Below are 23,572 nucleotides of genomic sequence, written 5' to 3' on the forward strand. Positions count from 1 at the left end.
ATTAACTCAGTTTGATCAGTTTATTTACAAGTCTTGGCTCCAAATGAATTTTAGCGTATGCAAAATCAAATTGTTGAAATTGTACATACTTAAATAATTCAAAAACATAAGATGCTAATCCTGAAATCATTCTACAAAAGAAATCTAAAACTTTTCTCAACAATAACAACATCACTGAAAAAAAGCACAATAAGCTTTTTGTTCCTCTGAAGAAGACAATGCTTACTTAGCTTTTATTTCATTGCTAATGAAAGATCTGTTTTAAAAAGGAAAAATAAAAACTTATTCTTCAATCAATCCAATTATCTTACAATCATAGATTACTGTCATCCTTTTTCTATTACCATTTCTCTTTATAAAGATGAAAAAGGAGACAGAATATTAAATACCTGAGTATGGAAAGAGAGAATACTGGGATTTTAAGAACTGGCCTGCCTATATAATAACATAATATGCCTAAAAAAGTTTTATTGGGTGCCACTCAGTTGGTTAAGCAACTGCCTTTGGCTCAGGTCATGATCCTGGAGTCCCGGGATCGAGCCCCGCATCGGGCCCCCTGCTCAAGCAGGAAGCCTGCTTCTCCCTCTCCCACTCCCCCTGCTTGTGTTCCCTCTCTCGCTGTCTCTCTCTGTCAAATAAATAAATAAAATCTTTAAAAAAAAAAAAAAAAAGACCTTAACCAATACTACCTACAATTTTATGTGCCTCAGCAGTTTAACAAGTGGTTACATTTCTGCCTAACCTCACTACTCTCTCATCATCTGACCACAAAACAAAATTTTCATGCATACTACATTTAAGTGTACAGTTAGTCTTATCAAAGATTTAATTTTAGGGCGCCTCGGTGGCTCAGTCGTTAAGCGCCTGCCTTCGGCTCAGGTCATGATCCCAGGGTCCTGGGATCGAGCCCCACGTCTGGCTCCCTGCTCAGCGGGAAGCCTTCTCCTTCTCCCTCTGCTTGTGTTCCCTCTCTCACTGTGTCTCTCTCTGTCAAATAAAATCTTTAAAAAAAAAAAAAGGATTTAATTTTGTCTGTATCTTAAAGCATGTGTTTCTATTATTCTAGAGACATTAAGTGCATGTCACATTCTCTAGGGTGCCTCCTCCAACAACACAGACAGACACGTGTGCACACGTACGCACACACAGCATCCCAGTTCAATAAATGTCTAGTAGCTAATTAAATATCAGCTGACAAAAATGGGATTCTTTACTCAAAATATTTGTAAGCTGTAATAGCTATCTAGGCTAGCATGGATATTTGTGAATTTCTACATATAAGATAAAGAAGAATATATAGTAAAATTTTTAACCAAAAAAAATCCTTATTTTATAAAAAATTATCATAATTATGTTGATAAACTTGAGCCTTTAAATATATAAGCCCCGATTTCTCCCCAAAAGAAAACTCATAATCTATTTCAAATCATTTATGAAAACTTCAAAGTTCTAGTTCCACTTTTACCTCTATCTTCATCCAATTACCGAGCTCTCAAAAGTTATTTCACCAATCAACAGTAATTAAAAAAAAAAATTAGCAGTCTTGGGGAGCCTGGATGGCTCAGTCAGTTAAGTGTCCCACTCTTGATTTCGGCTCAGGTCATGATCTCAGGGTTGTGAGATTGAGCTCTGGGTCCGGCTCTGCACTGGGGTGGATCCTGCTTAAGATTATCTCTCTCCTACACTGCATGTTAACTAATTGAATTTAAATTTTAAAAATGACATAATATTTAATTTAATTTAATTTAAAAAAGATTCTCTCTCTCTCCTTCCCCCTGTCCCTCCCCACCTGCCTGAAAAAATTTAAAAATTAAAAATTTAGCAGTCTTTACAAAGTCCTTTAGGATTCATTATTTTTCAGTGAATACTAATTCTTATCTATATTCACTTTCCCCAAAATGAATTACATTTGTAACAAAGCATTTTTGTGAAAGAAGCTTAATAATTTTACTTTAGATGCTCATAAGACCTTAGGATTACTAAAATAAAGGAATCGAGATTCTCAGGCTCATGACATAAAAACAAACACAAGCTTCCAAATAAATCCTGATTTTTGTATTTATACTATCTCAAAATCTAAAATATTTTTAACTACAAGCTTTCCTCAAAATTCAATTCTGTTGAATCTAATAACAGGTCAAATGGTGTCTTCTTTTCAGGTCATCTGAAACACCAGAACATTCTAACAGTGTGGCACTTACATTACTAAATGAAAATTAAACTCAAAAAAACTTTTCAAATTGTTATTCTTCTGCCAAAATATAAATAATAAATTGTTAGTATTCATTATTTCTTAAGCTTTTTATTCAAAATGTACTTAGTATTTTTTTAATAAGGAGTATCACACTAAGGCACCTAAATGAAGCAAAACTCTCTCCCCAAAACAATTTTTGAGGCTTTTTTTATACAAAAGACATAATCAAGGGCGCCTGGGTGGCTCAGTTGGTTAAGCGACTGCCTTCGGCTCAGGTCATGATCCTGGAGTCCCTGGATCGAGTCCCGCGCATCAGGCTCCCTGCTCGGCGGGGAGTCTGCTTCTCCCTCTGACCCTCCCCCCTCTCATGTGCTTTCTCTCTCATTCTCTCTCTCTCAAATAAAGAAATAAAATCTTTAAAAAAAAAAAAAGACATAATCAAGATCAATTACACAAAGGCCTTCTGAGTGGCTAAGATGAAGACAATCAAGTGCCCATCATATACTCAAACTGTTAAAATTATCTTACAGTGAAAGGTAAAACTTTGACACTAAAAGAACAATTTTAAGAAACATTTATCTAGAAAAAGAAGCCTGATTCATTCATTTAATAAATATAGGATACAGATTACAACAGGTAGATCAAGTCTAGAAGTGTAATTAAAGGGCAGTACTCATTTTAAGTAACATCATTATAGCGACCTAGATCTGTTTTATCTCACAGATGAATGAGTGTGGGAAAAGAAAAATCAACAGGCTATGATTCAAGATTTTCCTACTTAGCTCCCAGACAATGCAAAATAAAAAACTTATAGTAAGTGGTGCATCTTCTGGAACATACTGAAATAGGTAAAAGACTCTTCAGGGACTAGTAAATGTATACTGCCTATCAAAGTCTATATAACCCCAAGATTTTTTTTCATTAAAGAGTAACAGTATCCAGGGGCACCTGGGTGGCTCAGATGGTTAAGCATCTGCCTTTGGCTCAGGTCATGATCTCCTTCATGGAAGGACTCCTACCTCAGCGGGGAGTCTGCTTCTCCCTCTCCCTCTGCTCCTCCCCCCGGCTTGTGCTCTCTTTGTCTCTGTCTCTCTCTCAAATGAATAAATAAAAATCTTTCAAAAAATATTTAAAAAAAAAAAGAATAACAGTATCCAGAATTTACCTATACATATAAAATCAGATAATTTTTAAATACTTCGAGGAGGAAAGAAACCAAAGGATTTCCCTTTTACTTTTGTTTGTAGTCAGCACATCATCAGCACTTCTACATCAAAGACTGGAGAAAAGAGAAGCTAAGAATTCTGAGTTCAAAGTTTAAATCCTTTCTGTGTGTGGTGCCTATCTTATCTACATTAAATTATTATTATTACTTTGGTAAGTGTGTAAAAGTTTTCCTGATACATACCGAGCCAAACCCAAAGCAAATTTAAACTGACAACAAGCAGACAAATGAAAAGATTTCTTTAAAAATTAATTTTTATTTTATTACATGTTAGTATATCAATTCAAGTATAATATTTAATAATTTTAGAAAGGGGAGATTTTACTTTATTTTCAAATAAAAATATACTTCTAACCAAATATCTTTATTTAAAACTTCCAGGAGTATAAGTATGTACGCATATTCAAGACCTATCGAAATCCTTATTCTTTTAGTAATAATAGTTTCTATTATATACTACATATTTTTATATAACAAATATATTTTATGTGATATTTAGAAAAAATAAAAACACATACAAAATCATAAAACAAGTTTAAAAATTGATAAGTATTTCTAGACAATAGTGGCTTTACAATTTAAGAAAATTAGCATTAATATGAGCCCTGAATCATATCAAATTATTCATGAAAAAACAGTGGATGAGTTCTCACTTCTCACCTGGCCTGTCCAGTTGATATGTTCCATTCCTCTCGCTGACCAGTACCTCGTGATTTTGATTTGTCTTTGCAAACAGAATCAGGTTGTTTCAAAGTGCGTTTGGCTGGAGGAGACACGTGGCTATCACTTAAACTACCATCAACTTCAGCTTTCTGAAAGACAGTTAAAAATGAAATTATTCCTCTTAAAACACTGAATTCCTAAATTCTTGATAAAGTACAGTATTTATTCAACCAATAAATATTTACTAAATGAATCACTCTATAAGTATAGCAAATGTAATAATCTGTAAATACAGAAACAAGGGAGTTAGATTACATTTATAATCAGAAAAGTATAGAGTTTGTTGTTTTACAATAGTTTCAAGCCTACACATCTATACCCATTTATCTGTGCATGAATAATAACATACATGTGTACACCAAGGCTTCTAATTCTAATTCTACACCTTAAGCTTCTTTCCAGACTTTCCGCTTTCATGTTTGTAAAGCTCTTCTCAAGGAGAAACATGGCTTCCATTATCTTCAATACATTTATTTATTTGCTTTTTTAAACAAATTAATAATTTGTTTAAAATAACCAATTTCTCAACCAGAGACCTCCAACCATCACATTTCCATTTTTCCCTCTCCAGCTACATGTCCTCAGATTAAGAAAGGTCAGTATCTGCACAGCAGCTCTCCTCTTCACCACTCAGTTCATTGGATATTGGGCAAGTGGGTAAGAGAGCAGAGGGAAGATGAACCTTTACTTTAGAGATGATTTAATTCAATGCTAATACTTAATCACTTGATATTATAGATCAGTATTTCAAAGGTATATATGATCATTTTCAATATGCTACCAAATAAAGTTTTATTTCCTTTTATACAAACTTAAGAAAAATATAAGAAATATCCTTTTCATAAATGCACATTTCTAAATCCTATTTTCCCAAAGCAAGACAACTACTTTACACAAATAACTAGTCAAAATGTAGCCATTAGCAAACAAACTTAAGAAATACTTGTAATAGGGGCGCTGGACTGGCTCAGCTGGTAGAGCATGACTCTTGATCTCAGGGTCTTGAGTTCAAGCCCCATGTTGTACTTAGAGCTTACTTTTAAAAAAAACAAACAAAAACTTGTATTACTGTATATGTTTAAACGTAACCAAGTATAACATATAGATTTAACGGTTCACTTACTAAAAAATATTTTACAAAAAGACCAATTTCTAATTTTGTGGTGTTAATACAATTTGCCATGAGCTAGTTTTAAAGCCACAAGACCACATTCACACTAAAAAACACAAAGGGAAAAACTACTAGATATTCAAACATCAGAGTGTCTATAATTAAGGAAAATAAACATATTAGTTTTTTTGTATGTATACATACACAATACATATGTATTGTACATATACATACATTTTTTGTATGTATAACATACAGCATCACTTATTAGTTTAAATTACCAGGAAAAACTGGTTAGCTACTTCCAAACTATCCTCGGTAGAGGAGGAAAAACTATTTAAGATGCAATTCAATCAGGGCGCCTGGGTGGCTCAGTTGTTAAGCGTCTGCCTGCGGCTCAGGTCCTGATCCCAGAGTCCTGGGATCGAGCCCCGCATCGGGCTCCCTGCTCAGCGGGAAGCCTGTTTCTCCCTCTCCCACTCCCCCTGCTTGTGTTCCCTCTCTCGCCGTGTCTCTCTCTGTCAAATAAATAAATAAAATCTTTAAAAAAAAAAAAAAGATGCAATTCAATCATGTAATAGTACTTTATCAATAAATATGCTTACTGTACTTAACAAATGAGTGCTTTTTTTAAAATGCACTATTTTGGGGCACCTGGGTGGCTCAGTCAGTTAAGTGACCCACTGGATTTCGGCTCAGGTCGTGATCCATTGTGGGATCAGGCTGCCTCAGGTTCTACACTCAGTAGGTTGTCTGCTTCTCTTTGTCTCCTCCTCTCCCGCTGCCCCCCCCCTACTCTCCAGCTCTAAAATAATAAATCTTAAAATTGCACTAAATTTCACTTCCTCAGGCTCTTGCCTTCTCCAACCCCCACCCTTTAATGGAGTACATTAACGAGCCCAACATCACATGGCTAACGAATGGCTGACAGAACTAGAGAAAAAAAAAATTAGTTCCTGCCATTCCTAAAATATAATAGTCCTCTTTATATTATCTCAAACACTCCACCTTAGAAATTTATAAAAATACTAAGGTTAAAGTGTGTCTTAAAGGTCATCCAACTCAACTACTCATCCAAGACTTGATTACTCTCTACATTTGTCATTCAAATGTGCTCCACCCCAGACTATCCAATCAGAAAACATTTTTTTATAAGATCCCCAGGTGATTCTTGTGCACATAATGTCTGAAAAGCATTATTATATAACGTACTCAATAAGCAGTCACTGAGGAAGCAATGGCATGTGTTCTAAACTAAGGCATGTTTGTGAATACAGACTGATACCTGTGAACTTCTTCACCAATTTAGACAGACCAGGCCAGCATTACTCCTCCTGATCAAATCCTATCACTCACCCTTCAAGACCCATATTTTCCAGGGTGCCTGGCTGGCTCAGTTGGTAAAATGTGCAATCCTTAATCTCAGGGTCGTGAGTTCAAGCCCCATAGTGAGCACTGAGCTTACTTAAAGAAAAAAAAAGAAAAAAGACCCATCTTTTCTTAAAATCTTACCTGAAGGATCTAATCTTATCTAAATTGACCTTTTTCCTCTACTAGCTGCAACTCTATTATACGTTTTTGGCACTTGATTATATTCTACTACAGTTACTACATAACTCTTTGACTATCAATTTAAATGAGTCTGTAGGATTTTTTTAAATATTTATTTAGGTAATCTCTACACCCAACATGGGATTCAAACTCACAACCTTGAAATCAAGAGTTGCATGCTCTTCCAACTGAGCCAGCCAGGTGCCCCAAGTTTGTAGGCTTATTTATTGATCATTCTCTCATATTGTACTAGCTTTTTTCAGTTCCATTCAAGGAGTGTCTCTCGAAGTGTTATTCACATACTACCTGAATCAGAAATCACCTGATTTCTCATTTAAAGAAACATAACCTGCTAAACTAGAATCTCTGGAGTTGGGATATTTTTAACAAGAGCCTCCAAATGATTCTTAGTACCCAAAAGTTTGAGGACTTCTAGCATATAATACAATTATGAGTCACATCATCCCAACTGCTCCACTATTCTGTTGTATTTTTCTTATTTTGGTAGGGTTTCAATTTGGACTTGACTCTATGACAGAGATCTCAAAGTAAGTAACACTACAAAAAGCTCCTTCCCTCCAAAGAAATCTAGGGATTTAAGTAAAGCAAATAACCAAAATGTAAATACATACAAATTAATTACTTCAGCACCATTTAATTAATGCCAAGCTTTAGGAAAGCTTTTACCTACAAACCTGTGTACTAACAGTTCTCCTTTAATAGGATGATCATAATGCTCAACTTTAACTTTTTCATCTTCAAAGCATTTTACTAGTTAATTATAACCTAACCCTCTGAGGGAAGGCGTTGCCAGTTTCAGAACAAAGATACTTAAGAGAGATTACGCAAGCTACCCACAGTCATTTAGCAATTTGTGTCAGAGTGATTACAATCCATGAGTAAGAAAGGCATCTCAGACTAGGGAATAATTTCATTTAACAAACATTTATTGAGGAGCCTACTGTGTACTTAAGACTTGGAGGACAATGGTAAAAAAGATTAGACCTAATTGAACTCAATACACAATCTACTGGGTTGACAGTCACAATGACAATATATGGCATATTACAGTAAGTACCATAAAAAGTACACAATTCTCTGAAAACAAAAACAAAAAACGGTAACTGCCAGTAGAGATGAACAAAGATATCATAAATGATGAGGACTTTATTTTGTAAAAACATAATAATGGAGCACAAAGAATGGTCAGAGGAACATGATTCAAAGATGAGATAACTTCCAAAAGAAGTGTAATAGTAATAGTTCCAAATGCCACAGAAAATAAAAGTACAATGAAAACATAAAGTCATTCCCACCTAAATGACTTTTTACTCTAAATTCTAACCTTAAAAATAGTTTAATTTTTCCAAGTAGCAAAAATCATTTTCTCCTTGAGTCTTAAAGTGCCTTAAGCCATCCTCATCAGCTACTACAAATACTAGCCACTATCCTACCACAAGTTTCATAAAGCCAGGCAAAAGAACTTGAGAATAACAAAGCAGAGAAGAATTTATGCTACTCTAATTTTTAGGGAAGACTTCCTGCCCAGATGAGAATTTGTCAGAAATCTAGAATCTGGGTTTTAATGTAAAGACAAAAAGGATATATCCAACTATAACATTAAAAAATGAGAAAATCAAGGAAATAAGTGAATTAGCCAACCATGAGATTAATCTGAGGCTTGATGATGGCCTCATGTAGAATTGTGGAAGTAGAAAATAAGAAACTGATTCCAGAAAGCAGAATAACTGAGAAATTAGTGACGCCGGCATTCAAATAAGCACAATAACTGCAGGTGTAGAAGTGGTTGTTATTTTTTAGTGGGTATGAAGGGGAAGCCAGGAGACAGATTTTAAAGGAAGAAGTGTAATGGTGAATTCTAATTTCAAAAGTTAGGTTTAGAATTCTAGCCAGAAATGTAGGGAGACAGCTATCAGGCTGTGGGAAATGCAGCTCTGAGACAGAGTGAGGTGAGGACTAGAGATAGATATGACATGGGAATAGAAGGATCATAGGTAAGGGGCGTCTGGGTTGGTTAAGTATCTGACTTCAGCCCAGGTCGTGATCTCAGGCTCCTGGGATCCAGCCCCAAGTGGGGCACCACATTCAGCAGGGAGTCTGCTTCTCTGTCTGCCTTTCCTCCCCCATGCGCTCCTGCATGCACTCTCTAATAAATAAAATCTTTTTAAAATTTTTAAAAGACGGATCATAAGTAATACACAGAATGAAAAAACAGAAAGCAGAAGTAAAAATCTTAAAAAGGCCTACATTCAATCGAAGAGCAGACAGGATTTTGTATAAACTAGAGAAAAATATATAGCGTCTCACTAAAACAGGGAAGTGGAAGTTTGTTCCAAAACGACTAAATGGGAAAAAAGCTGATAAACCTGTGGATTGGTAATTAGGATGTCACTATAACTTCTGATAGGGCAAATTCTCCAAAACGCAGAAATCACTAGGGGAAGAACTGAGTGAGCAGTGAGAAAATACAGGTGATGACTACAGAGCTATTATAGGAAGTGTCAGTGTGAAGAAAGATGAGACAACAGTCTAAAGAGGTTACAAAGTCAAAAAAGCCAGGGAAGAATTCTTTTTTTTTCTTTTTTTTTTTAATGCCCCTTTATTTTTTTCTTAAACTCTACTCCCAACGTGGGGCTCTAACTCATGACCCCAAGATCAAGAGTCAGGTGCTCTATCAACTGAGCCAGCCAGGCACCCCAACTCTTGGTTTTGGCTCAGGTCGTGACCTCAGGGTCCTGAGATTGAGCCCTGCGTCTGGCTCTGTGCTCAGTGTGGAGTCTGCTTAAGATTCTCTCTCCCTCTCCCTCTGCCCCTCTCTCTCTCTCTCTCTTAAATAAATCTTTAAAAAAAAAAAAGATAAAAATAAAAACTAAAAGATGATATGGTTTCTTATAAATAGAAGGAACCACAGAAGAGAATAAAATAAAACTTTAGGGGTGCCTGGGTGGCTTAGTCGGTTAACTGTCTGCCTTCAGCTCAGGTCGTGATCCCAGAGTACTGGGATCAAGCCCCACGTTGCATCCGGCTCTGCTCAGCAGGGAGTCTGCTTCTCCCTCTGCCTCTCCCCCTGCTTGTGCTCTCTCTCTGTGCTCTCTCTCTCTCTGTCAAATAAATAAATAAAATCTTTTTTAAAAATAAATAAAATAAAACTTTAAAGAGTAAGATAACTGATGAGAAAAAGATCCTCAAAGAGACAAAAAATAAACAAAACAGAAACATTATCACCCAGGTTAGATCAAAAAGTATATGTGTACCATCAATCTTTTCCAGTTTCCTATATAACACAGTCCTTTTTTCTACCTTTTTTTTTTTTAAGATTTTATTTGACAGATAGTGACAGCAAGAACACAAGCAGGGGGAGTGGGAGAGGGAGAAGCAGGCTTCCCGCTGAGCAGGGAGCCCGATGCGGGGCTCGATCCCAGGATCCTGGGATCATGACCTAAGCCGAAGGCAGATGCTTAACGACTGAGCCACCCCAGCGCCCCTCTACCTTTCTTAAAAATAATTACTCCTGCTTTCATGAGAAAGCTTAGAAGAGCAATTTCTTTTTCTTTCAGCAGTTACCATGACTGCAGAAAACAAACCACACTGCTATTTATTTGCTTAGGGCCAGTGCTATTCCACAAAGTCCTAAAACTTTAGGCTCACAAAAGATCCTAAATTTTCCTCAAATATCCCAAGAGCAATGGCTTACTAGTTTAAGATTTCTAAACAAGAATGAATGTATGAAAGGATATACAAAGAGACAAAAATATATACAAGTGAGCTGAGGAACTGTAAAAAAAAAAAAAAAGTCTATTATAATTTAAGATACATTTTTCTTCATGGAAAATAATTTTTAATCTGAAAATAATACATTACTTAAAATAAGAAAGAGACATAGGTACAGAAAAATGCCACAGACTTAAATGTTGCACAGGACCAGTCTTATATATATAGCAGCACTACCACTGTAATTAAAAACTACTATTCACCTCATAAGACTGTTCAGAAAACCAGGTGAGGTAATCAGAAAACCAGGTGAGGTAGTAGAAGTAACAAATATTACACCTACAGCCTGACAGTGGATATAGTCTCAAGTAAGGGCACTTGCTTGACTTTGTAGGATTAGTATAACTCTATAATCTTATTAAATTCTCTTTAGTGAATTCATTCGTTTCACAAACAAAATTTATTAAGCACCTATTATTGTGTTAGATACTAAAGATACTTGATGACAAGATAGTCTCTGCTCTTCAAGAAAGTTAAAGCCTAACTCCTTAATTCAGCCAGTAAAAGGTATATAAAAACTTAATAGTTCTGAGTATTGGGGAGTGGGATGCATATTGATTTAACCTGTTTAGAGAACAATCTGGAAAAACCCATAAAAATTTAAAATACATATGCCTTTGACCCACTAATTCCACTTCACCTATTAAAAAAAATAAAGGCCGGGGCGCCTGGGTGGCTCAGTCGTTAAGAGTCTGGCTTCGGCTCAGGTCATGATCCCAGGGTCCTGGGATCCAGCCCCACATCGGGCTCCCTGCTCAGAGGGAAGCCTGCTTCTCCCTCTCCCACTCCCTCTGCTTGTGTTCCCTCTCTCCCTGTGTCTCTCTCTGGCAAATAAATAAAATCTTTTAAAAAAATAAATAAAATATTTTGTCAAAGAGCTAAGACCAAGAGTCTTGCATATTCCTTTATCTTCAGTGTCTTATCTGGTACACAGAGTTACTCAATTAACGATATTAAAGAATTTTAAAACAAAATTTCCTGGGGCACCTGGCTGGTTCAGTCAGGAGAGCATGCAACTCGAGCTCAGGGTCGTGAATTCAAGTCCAAAGTTGGGTGTAGAGATTACTTAGAAACAAAAGAAAGGAAAAGAAAAGAAAGAAAATTTCCATTTTCAATTGAACTGCTGCTTCTAAATAATTGTATGCTCAGCTGGTGCAGCCACTCTGGAAAACAGTATGGAGGTTCCTCAAAAAGTTGAAAATAGAGCTACCCTACAATCCAGCAACTGTACTACTGGGTATTTACCACAAAGACACAAATGTAGTGATCCGAAGGGGCACCTGCACTCCAGTGTTTACAGCAGCAATGTCCACAATAGACAAACTATGGAAAGAGCCCAGATGTCCATTGACAGATGAATGGATAAAAATGTAGTACACACAAACACACACACACACACACACACACAATGGAGTATTACACAGCCATCAAAAAAAATGAAATCTTGCCATTTACAACAACATGGATAGAACTAGAGGGTATTATGCTAAGCAAAGTAAGTCAATCAGAGAAAGACAACTATCATATGATCTCACTGATATGTGGAATTTAAGAAACAAGCAGAGTACCATAGGGGAAGAGAGGAAAAAATGAAAAAAGATGAAACCAGAGAGAGAGAGACAAACCCTAAGAGACTCTTAATCATAGGAAACAAAATGAGGGTTGCTGGAGGGGAGGAGTGGAGGGATGGGGTAATTGGGTGATGGACACTGGGGAGGGTATGTGTTGTAATGAGCACTGGGTATTATATAAGACTGACGAAACACAGACCTGTACCCCTGAAACAAATAATACATTATATGTTAACTAATTGAATTTAAATAAATTTTTTTAAAAAACAGAAAACAAAACAAAACAAAAACAAAAACCTTCCAGGGAAGTTTCAGAGGAGGGCCCAAGGGCTGGATGCTCCAAAACGTGCCACTCTGGCATATTATTTTAAATAAAAGTTACTTAAGAAACCAATCAGGGCGCCTGGGTAGCTCAGTCAGTTAAGCGTCTGCCTTTGGCTCAAGTGGTGGTCCCAGGGTTCTGGGATCGAGCCCAGCATAGGGCTCCCTGCTCAGCGGGAAGCCTGCTCCTCCCTCTGCCACTCCCCCTGCTTGTGTTCCCTCTCTCGCTGTGTCTCTCTCTGTCAAATAGATAAAATCTTAAAAAAATAAAAATAAAGTAAAATAAAATAATTGTATGCTCTTGAGCAACTAACACTTCCCCTCAATTCTTCCATCTAATAAATTTGGAAACCGAATTAGAATAGTAAAAACTAAAATATGAAAATTAAATTAAAATTCTAAATTTTAAAGTATTTTTAAATTTTTAACAAAGAATCCACCCACCAGCTCATGAATTTATGCTGCCATCTCATTTGTGCACATCTGTTAATGAAGCTCCTCCTGTTTCTACACAAACTTTTTAAATTTTTATAATGTGTCCTTGATTAAAAAAGAAGTATAGCTCTGCAATGGGGTTTGCTTTTTTAAAAGTAACTTCCTTTAATTTGCACAATCATGTACACAACCATAACACATATCCTGAGTGTGAACACTGGAGTATACTCTAGTTAAAGGGTCTTAACAAGCTGTAAAGGAAATGAACTTTTATCAAGCAACTGCAATGCTTTATCCCAAGAAATGGGCCACTTAACACATGGACACCAAAATAGTCAACGGGAGTCAGCCACAAGAAGGACCAAGTAGCTCAAGTAACTGAAAGTTTGTTTACTCAAGTAACTGTCAGTAAATTTCTCCAGTAGGCCATCCAAAGTGCTTAAAAACAGTTTGCTTAATTATCAATTTAGGGACAAAATTTTTCTAGGTGCCAACATCTGAATAATATGAGTCCCAGAAGTAATATTTGAAGAAATGATAATTTTAAATTATCACTAAGAAATAATAAACTGAGGCAACTGGCTGGCTCAGTCAGAAGAGCATGAACTCATGATCTCACAGTCATGAGTTCAAGCTTTAGGTGTAGAGATTACTTAAAAATAATAAAATAAAATAAAATAAAATAAAATAGAAATGATAAATTGACCACAATCTTAAAAAGATGAAAAACCACAGACTAAAAGAGCTAAGATTGCCAAAAAAGGGTAAAGGAAAAACCCATGCCTAAAATTAGCAAAATGTATGCACAAAGACAAAAAAAAATCTATAAGCTTCAAAAGAGAAAGAACACCTACAAAAGAATCAGACCAACATCAAACTTCAAGAGTAACACTAGACACAAGATAACAATAAAGTAATATTCTTTTTTTTTTTTTTTTTTTAAAGATTTTATATATTTATTTGAGAGAGAGAGCATGAGAAGGGGGAGGGTCAGAGGGAGAAGCAGACTCCCCGCGGAGCAGGGAGCCGGATGTGGGACTCGATCCCGGGACTCCAGGATCATGACCTGAGCCGAAGGCAGTGGCTTAACCAACTGAGCCACCCAGGCGCCCTAAAGTAATATTCTTTAAGTATTAAACCTAGAATTTTGTATTCAGCCAACTTTTTTACTTAAATGAAAGAGCATAATGAAAATATCTTCAGCCACATAATGCCACAGAAAGTTTGTCAGAAAAAGTCCCAAACTGAAAATATTCTTGGAGGAAGTATTCACAAAGAAGAGAAATAAAAGATGATAATATGAAATATAAAAAGATAATCAAATTGATACCTTAGAAAAATTTATTCCTACTGGAAAAAACTAAAAATTAAAGAAAAAGACAAAGTACTTATATCCATAAAAAAGTCAGAACTAAAATTCTAGACAATACAGCACAGATAGGAAGGTAGAACATTATAAAAGTATGTTAAACAGTATGTAGTTAGAAAGAATAGGGGCAAAAAAATAAATAAAAAAATAAAAAAAAAAAAGAAAGAATAGGGGCACCTGGGTGGCTCAGTAGGTTAAGGGTCCGTCTCTTGATTTCAGCTCAGGTCATGATCTCAGGGTCGTAAGATCAAGCCTGGCAACAAGCCCCCCACACCCACACCTCCAACCCACCCCCACACCCCCACCCTCCACCCCACCCACCCCTCCAGGCTACCCCCCAACCCCCCAGCCCCCCTGGAGACCCACGCTGGGCTCACTGGGTGCTAGGTGTGGAGCCTGCTTTAAAGTTTTATGACACTGAGATCAAGCCCCCAGGCGAGCTCTGTGCTGGGAGTGGAGCTGGCTTAAGATGCTCTCTCCCTCCCCCGCCCATTCTCTCTCTCTCCCACTCTTAAATAAATAAATAAATAAAATAAGATACAATAAAATAAAATAATAAAACAAAATCAGAAGGTTCATAAATATGACCTACTAGATACTGTAACACTGCATCCCCACTTGCAAAATCCACACTCAAGTGTACACATTTACCAAAACTAACCATAAATAAGGTGACAAAAATAAATCAGAACAAATTTCAAAAGACTGAAATCATATGGAGTATGTCTCCTGAACATAGTGGTATGAAACTAGAAGTGATTAACAAAAAGATAATTAGAAAATACATGTCCACTGTTTGAAAAAGTAAACAATATACTTCTTGACAATCATTGAATTAAGAATAAAGCAGGAAAGAAATTAGAAACAATTCTAAAATAAAAAGTTTCTTTAAAAAGATATATAGAGGGGCGCCTGGGTGGCTCAGTCAGTTAAGCGGCTGCCTTCAGCTCAGGTCATGATCCCGGAGTCCTGGGATCGAGTCCCACATCGGGCTCCTTGCTCAGCAGGGAGCCTGCTTCTCCCCTGCCTGCCATTCCCCCTGCTTGTGCTTGCTCTCTGTCTCTCTCTCTCACTTTCTCTGTGTCAAATAAATAAATAAAATCTTTTTAAAAAAATAAAAATAGAGAGAGAGGGGGGCTCCTGGGTGGCTGAGTCGGCTGGGCATCTGCCTTCGGCTCTGGTCGTGATCTCGGGATCCTGGGATCGAGCCCCGCATCCGGGCTCCCTGATCAGCGGGGAGTCTGCTTCTTCCTCTCCCTCTGCCACTCCCTCTGTGTTCTCTCTCACTCACTTTCTCTCTCAAATAAATAAATCTTAAAAAGAAAATTTAAAAATAAAATAAAATAAAAATAAAAATACATAGAGGGATGCCTGGGTGGCTCAGGCGGTTAAGCATCTGCCTGCAGCTCAGGTCATGGTCCCAGCGACCTGGGATGGAGTCCCGCACTGGGCTCCTTACTTAGCGGGGAGCCTGCTTCTCCCTCTGCTGCTCACGCACACGCTCTATCTCTCTCCCTCTCTGACAAATAAAATTTTTAAAAAAATAAAGCTTTAAAAATAAATAAATATATGGGGGTGGGGGGGGCTCCTGGCTGGCTCACTCAGTAGAGCATGCAACTCTTGATTCTGGAGTGATTAGTTCAAGCCCCAGGTTGGGTATAGAACTTACTTTAAAAAAATTAAACTAAACTAAAATAAAATACACAGACATATATATACAACAGGAAGATTTGAACAACAAAAAAATTAGGTAAAATCCTAACATGAGACAAGAGAGGCCACCTGGGTGGCTCAGGGGTTAAGTATCTGCCTTCAGCTCAGGTCATGATCCCAGAGTCCTGGGATAGAGTCCTGCATCAGACTCCCAGCTCAGCAGGGAGTCTGCTTCTCCCTCTGTCCCTCAGACCCCCACTGGTGCTTGCCCGCATGTGTGCACTTTCTCTCTCTCTTGCAAAAATAAATAAATAAAATCTTTAAAAAAAGACAAGAGATTTAAGTATCGAGTAATCAATAAATCCACACTATAGTATTTCCATCTCCTAATGTTTTCCATCATATATATTTTTCTACACCAAATAAAAAAATATACATTTTTCTCAAGCATACAAAACACTCACCAAAACTGACAGTATATTAGGTCACAAGGAAAGCATCAAATTCCACAAGAGAAATATACAAACGAGGTTATGTGAGTGATGTTCCTTGCTCTTGGATTTATTATGAAGGTGTCAATTCTCTGAAAATTAATCTAGGAATCCAAATACTCTGCCATTCTCACTGCAGCAGCATATATATCAAATACTTGCCCAATCAAAATTCTAGCTGGATCTTTTGAGGAATTCCATAATCTTAACTGGAAATGTATATGTAAAGAATGAAGATCCTTGAAAATCTAAGTCAACTTTGAAAAAAAACAAAAAGGAGGAACTTGTTTTTTTAGGATATTAATATATTTATAAACCACAGTCATGAAAACCGTATGGTACTGCCACAAGAACAAACAGGCCAACAAAAAAGAATAGAGAGATCAGAGCAGAACATATACAGAAACTTGGCACATTATCAAGTGGCAGTACAAAGGACAGGTTGTCTAGAATAAAATAAATCAAAGATCTAAATAGGAAAAATTATTATGTGTGAAAAGGGTCATAATGTAAACATTATCCCTTACTATGGGACAAGAAGATTAAAAGCCACTGAAAACAAGAAAAATTAACAACTTCAGTAGAAAACAGAAAAATGGGCAAAAATATTAACAGCATCTAGAGATAAATCAAAGAAATTACTATGGACATAAAGAGTTGTTCATAAAAGTAGTAACCAAAGAAAAGCAATTAGGGCGCCTGGGTGGCTCAGTCGTTAAGCGTCTGCCTTCGGCTCAGGTCATGATCCCGGGGTCCTGGGATCGAGTCCCACATCGGGCTCCCTGCTCTGCGGGAAGCCTGCTTCTCCCTCTCCCACTCCCCCTGCTTGTGTTCCTGCTCTCGCTATGTCTCTCTCTGTCAAGAAAATAAATAAAATCTTTAAAAAAAAAAAAAAAAAAAAAGAAAAGCAATTAAAAAGCCAGGTACTAACTAATGATGTACTATATATTGGCTAATTGAACATAATAAAAAATAATAAATAAAAATAAATAAAAATTCCATAAGAATCCTAAAAAAGAAAAAAGAAAAAAAAAAAGCTAGGTATTCCCAAATACTGGCAGGTGTCTGGGGATATAGGAACCCCTATAAACTACTCCTAGAAGCAGAGACCAGAGCAGCAAATGTGAAGTAATATTTAAGTACATGTATACTCTGTTCCACTCCTGGGTATCTCAAAGAAATTCCTATACCAAGTCCTCAAGGGACATTGCATGAGGATGTTAGCTGCAGCATATAACATAAAAAGACTGCAATGCACAATTCCAGTGGGTGCCATTCACACAGACTGCAGTGTGAATGGTGCCTCCTTGACTTTTTGCAACATGGCAGTCCTGTAACAGTGAACCAAAGAGACAAAAATGCTTGCCCACAATGCACTTACTTTTTTTTTTTTTTTTTTTAAGATTTTATTTATTTATTTGACAGAGAGACACAGCGAGAGAGGGAACACAAGCAGGGGGAGGGGGAGAGGGAGAAGCAGGCTTCCCGCGGAGCAGGGAGCCCGATGCGGGGCTCGATCCCAGGACCCTGGGATCATGACCTGAGCCGAAGGCAGACGCTTAACGACTGAGCCACCCAGGCGCCCCGCACTTACATTTTAATGCAGTAGTACTTCATAAGTATTTATTGATTGAATGAAAGAACAAAGGAATAAGCAAGCCTCACCACCAAAGTTAGGTTGAATTTTCTCCAAGGTCCTGTCTAGCAAGATCAGAGAACATATCATTTATTTTATTTATTTGTCTGAGAGAGAGAGCACGCACATACAAGCAAGGGGAGCGGCAGGCAGAGGGAGAAGCAGACTCCCTGCTGAGCAAGGAGCCCGATGCGGAACTCGATCCCAGGACCCTGGGATCATGACCTGAGCTGAAGGCAGCCGCTTAACCAACTGAGCCACCCAGGCGTCCCCAGAAAACGTATCATTTTATGGGGATGTGAAGCACCACTGGTCCAGAGATTCTGATTTGGGTCCTAGAATACAGACACAAACGAATAATGCTAAACATGTTAAATTCACTAGTATGTATCTTCATTTATAAGTATGCTATATAATCTCTTTTCAAGAGGTTTAAAACATGACACATTTTTTCAAATGGAAAACACTTATCTACCCCTCAAATAAACAGATTCTCAGAGCATAAAAGAAAACATACACATTGATAAATATCGCCAAGCAGAGGGGAAAGATGGCAGCACAATATACCTCTACTGTAGACCACAATGCCCCAGACTTACTCTCTTTATAGGGATTTTTTTTCCCCCAAGTCATCTTTACAATACTGCAAAATGATCTCTCCACAACATGTCTGTTCCTTTTCCTACACCCACACCATGAAATAAGGCAGCAAACAATTACTGAAAAATCGCTATCCAGTATTTCATATCCCTTTAGGCCACTATTCCCTCTTTTAGTCCTAATACAATCTAAGACACAACTCCAGATAGTCTAGTAAAAATCTGTCTATACACAGTATGTAGAGAATTTCTTGACTGTACAACAGCTGCCTTCTTTGCTTTTCCAGATATTTGTAGAAACTACTGATTGAACAGCATCAAAGAGTAGTGATAAATACAGATGAGACAGTAAGATACACAAGTGGAGAAAACAGAACTAGATTTAAATATTAAATCCACTTATTACCTACTTGATATTACGTATTACCTACTACTTATTACCTATTTGGTCTTCTACAGGCCATTTAACCTCTTTGACAATTCATTTCCTCAACTGTAAAATGGAGGTACCATCACCTGCCCTACAGGGTTGCTGGGATTAAATGAGACAGCATTAAACACCTGGCATGAAATGCTAAATAAACCTTGTTTACTCCTCTCCTTATTATGCTACCACCAATGGGCAGAAGAGCAAAATGCAACAAGTAAATACAGCTAAAGTAAAGATTGCCAACATGAAAATAATTTAAAATGAGGCATACTTGGGACACCTGGGTGGCTCAGTCTGTTAAGCGTCTGCCTTCAGCTCATGATCCCAGGGTCCTGGGATTGAGTCCCGCATCAGTTCCTTGCTCAGCAGGGAGCCTGCTTCTCCCTTTCCCTGCCACTCCCCCTGCTTCTGCACTCTCTCTCTGACAAATAAAATCTTTAAAAAAAAAAAAAATAGTAGACATAGTTTTAAAAAAAATAAATAAAATGAAGCATACTTTCCATTCATTCATTCAAAAATTATTTACTGAGCACTATGTTTGGCAGGCAATATTGTAGGCACTCAGGATATAGCTGTAAATATGACAATCTGTCTTTAAAGAACATCAAATATTTCCACTCAAAACACTGAATAAAGGAATAGAACTCATCCCATTGATTAACTGTGTCATTCATTTAGTCCCTACTTGAATTGACTTGTCTTATTTGTAATTTCTTATATGTATACAATGTGTATACTTACACCCCTAAAAGTAGGGGCTGTGTTTTTTTTAATCTTCTATTCTCAAACACCAATTATCCTTATTTTCACAAAATAATTAGCTCCTTAACACGCTATTCATTAACAGAAATTTATTAAGCATCTTCTATGTGTCAGATGCTGCACTAGGCCCTAGGCATACAGCAACTGAGGGAAAATAAGATACAGTGCCTACCTCGTGAAGCTTACAGGCTATTCTAATAGAAAAGTCTAGGGTAGAATTTCTTTTTAAGTAAGCTCTACCCCCAACATGGGGCTTGAACTCATGACCCTGAAATCAAGAGTCTCATGCTCTCCCAAGTACACCAGCCAGGTACCCCCAAGGGAAAAAAACTTAACCAAAGGTATATATCCTACCCCCAGATAAAACTAGAATAACAATCTAAAAATGGGGGAAAAAATCATACAAAATACTTACAGTTCAAAAGCATCTGAAGTTTAGAATCTTAAAGCACATACTCAAAGTATCTAATAAATACAAATTACAGCCTAGTAACTGTAATTTAGAATTTAGATGTCTTTTCCTGCTTCTCCCTCTGCCTGCCACTCTCCCACTAGTGCGCTCTCTCTGACAAATAAATAAAATCTTTAAAAAAAAAAAGATTTTATTTATTTGAGAGGAGAGAGAATGAGCAGGGAGAGGGAGAAGCAGGCCCCTGCTCAGGGAGCCCAATGCGGGGTTCAATCCCAGGACCCCGGGATCATGACCTGAGCCGAAGGCAGACAGACGCTTAACTAACTGGGCCACCCACCCAGGTACCGCTTTAGATGTCTTTTCTATCATTTGATACACATACAACGTACCTCTCTAAAACTGTCTAGCTTATATTTAAATACATTTTTTTAAAAAGATTTTATTTATTTATTTTGACAGAGAGAGAGAGAGACAGCGAGAGAGGGAACACAAGCAGGGGGGGTGGGAGAGAGAGAGAAGCAGGCTTCCCGCTGAGCAGAGAGCCCGACATGGGGCTCGGGGCTCGATACCAGGACCCTGGGATCATGACCCAAGCCGAAGGCAGACGCTTAACGACTGAGCCACCCAAGCGCCCCAATACTTACAACATTTTATGTATGGTTTTCCCCCCTAACTTTGTACTTTCATATAAGTTTTTATCCAAAAATCTCAAATGCCTTTTACTCAATAAGTCATTTTTCACAAAATCCTCCCACACCAGAGAGGCATAATATAAAATATTCCCAATAAAAGACCAAAACCCAAATATCAAATCAACTCAGTAGTGCACACAAATGAAATTTCATTGTGTATGTCTGAAAAGAAATGCCAAATATACAATTCAAAGTAGTACAGCACTTTTCTGAAGTGGATCCTTGAAGGAACAGGATCACTCCCCCTTCAGGTGAAGCCACTGGTTTGGTCCTTAGTTCTCCTAACAAGTAGTAATCCTATCACCTGTCCAGCTGGTTTCCAGAGGCTATAGGTTTATCTATACTTAGGTATATAGGACCTAACAAAGAATGAATGGTTACAAAGACTACTTGCCAGAAAAATGATTTAAGGAATTAATTAACAAGCATTCACTTCTACAGGTGTTTTAAGTTTCATCTATGGCCTTAAAAACTGCAAGTCTGAATATCTAGACTACAGAAATGGCCAGTAATTAAATTTTTTAAAGTTGCATTTTCAGCTGGCTACCACAGATAATCCTATAAACTCCATAGCTGCTTTGGTTCCAAACTGTGACAGGGGACATTATTTAACACATTACTCAAGACCTTGATACATATAAGGAAAAACTTGCTCTACTCTGAAGGACTTCTGTTTTTCCCTACTCATCTGAGAGTTATATACATTATTACATTTTGCTCTCAGACTTCTTTTCCATGTTTAACCATCAACTTCTGCCACTCTGCTTGTATTATGTTGGTAAATGCATGGGTGTTGGAAAAGAGTAAGTACAAGGTATAAAAGAGCATATTAAGGGGCACCTAGGTGGCTCAGTTGGTTAAGGGTCCGCCTTCGGCTCAGGTCATGATCCCAGGGTCCTGGGATTGAGTCCTGCATCTGGCTCCTTGCTCAGCCGGGAGTCTGCTTCTCCCTCTCCCTCCCCCTGCTCCTTCTCTCTCTCTCTCTCTCTCTCTTTCTCTCTCTCTCTCTCACTTGCTCTCTCTCAAATAAATAAAATCTCTAAAAATAAATAGAGCATATTAAAGGACCCAGAGATTTTTTTAATGAAATTAAGATAAAGCAAGTTTACCTCTAAAGTTATTCAAAGTATTTTGACCCTCTCGACTTAGATGTGGACTCAAAATGTACTATGTAACCTTCCCCAAGAGCACAAAAAGCTAGTGATGAAGCCAAAATCAAACAGGCCTAACAGAAGTAAAAAAAGAGCTGAAATATTTTTCAAAAACTGCTTTCCAATTCTGTGAATATATTAGTTTGCTGAGAGTGACTCTTTGGTGGAGCAAATAAATGCTAGTTACTGATCATCATATTAACTGACCTAAAAGAGGTCAAACTTTATACCTACTAAACAAACAAAAAAAGCCAGTTATCAGAGTAATTACAACTAACTACCTAAGTCAGGTTGACATTTAAAAAGTGTGGGCACGGGGCGCCTGGGTGGCTCAGTCAGTTAAGCATCTGCCTTCGGCTCAGGTCATAATCCCAGGATCCTGGGATCAAGCCCCGCATCGGGCTCCCTGCTCACCGGGAAGCCTGCTTCTCCCTCTCCCTCTGCCCGTCCCCCTGCTTGTGGCCTCTCTCTCTCAAATAAATAAATAAAATCTTTAAAAAATAATAAAATAAAAAGTGTGGGTACAAGAAAATCATTGCAATAACCTACAGAATGTATCATATGTTTATTTCCCAATTCTACACATACTTGGGGAAAAGGCAAAATTACAGGCACAGCTCATGGTCCTATGGCTTTTTAAAGCAAATGAAATAACTCTAAACACAGCACATGAAATCTAAAAAGCATCCCGGGAGGTTGAGGGTAATACGGAGAGAAATCAGCATCAAGTGTAAAGTGAAGAACATAACAAAAGAAAAAAAAGGAGGACCTCCTCAATGATGTATCTTATAAAGAGGAATACATTTCTTCCTACAAAAATAAGAGTCTCCTAAAGCAACAGCACGAACAACCCCATTTTCCAACAAATAAGTCATTACAGACAGTAGCAAATGCCTAAAACTCCGAAGACACAGAGGGTGCCTATTTAAATACATGGGAAAGAATACTAAATTCTTGTAATTGATAAAACGAACTTGAGAGGAAGACCTTACCAGACTCAAATCAACCCACTTTAGAAATATATACAAAGAAATATACAGAAATTGCTTCATAAATATATATAGTCCATAAACAAATTCAGGATTATAACTTATCCTCTTTTAAAGGACCAGTCATAGGATTAGTAAATTTCTTAAATTTCTCAGAGAAAGCCATTAGATCATTCTATCATCTACTACAGACGGAAGATAAGTCTTAAAAGTGAGAAACAAATATTTTAAAGTAAATCTTCATTAGCCTGTTATTTATGGCCTTTTAAAACATTTCAAAGGGATCCTTGAAACAAAGTTTCATTAGCATCCTTCTAGAAAAAGCTCTAATATCTTTCATTCCTCCAGCAATTTAAAAGCTACCAAACGTTCATTTCTACATTAGATTATTGATTCCTTGCCTTTTAACATCTCCATAACAGCTTCTTGACAAATTACTTCACCTTATTCCTTAGGGGGTAAGGA

The 23,572-nt window shown here is 37.3% G+C and overlaps 1 protein-coding gene across 2 annotated transcripts in view; it reads right to left on the reverse strand.

Moving 5' to 3' along the window:
- The window catches only part of ATAD2B (ATPase family AAA domain containing 2B), a 157,698-nt gene that overhangs the window by 131,977 nt on the left and 2,149 nt on the right, over positions 1 to 23,572 (reverse strand). For both annotated transcript variants that reach the window (XM_032391456.1, XM_032391455.1), the window contains exon 2: positions 4,080 to 4,231. In XM_032391456.1, coding sequence (XP_032247347.1) covers positions 4,080 to 4,231 — 152 coding nt within the window. The remainder of the gene's footprint in view (positions 1 to 4,079; positions 4,232 to 23,572) is intronic.

This window comes from Phoca vitulina, unplaced genomic scaffold, assembly GCF_004348235.1.
Source record: "Phoca vitulina isolate PV1807 unplaced genomic scaffold, GSC_HSeal_1.0 scaffold63, whole genome shotgun sequence".
Classification (NCBI taxonomy): Eukaryota; Metazoa; Chordata; class Mammalia; order Carnivora; family Phocidae; genus Phoca; species Phoca vitulina.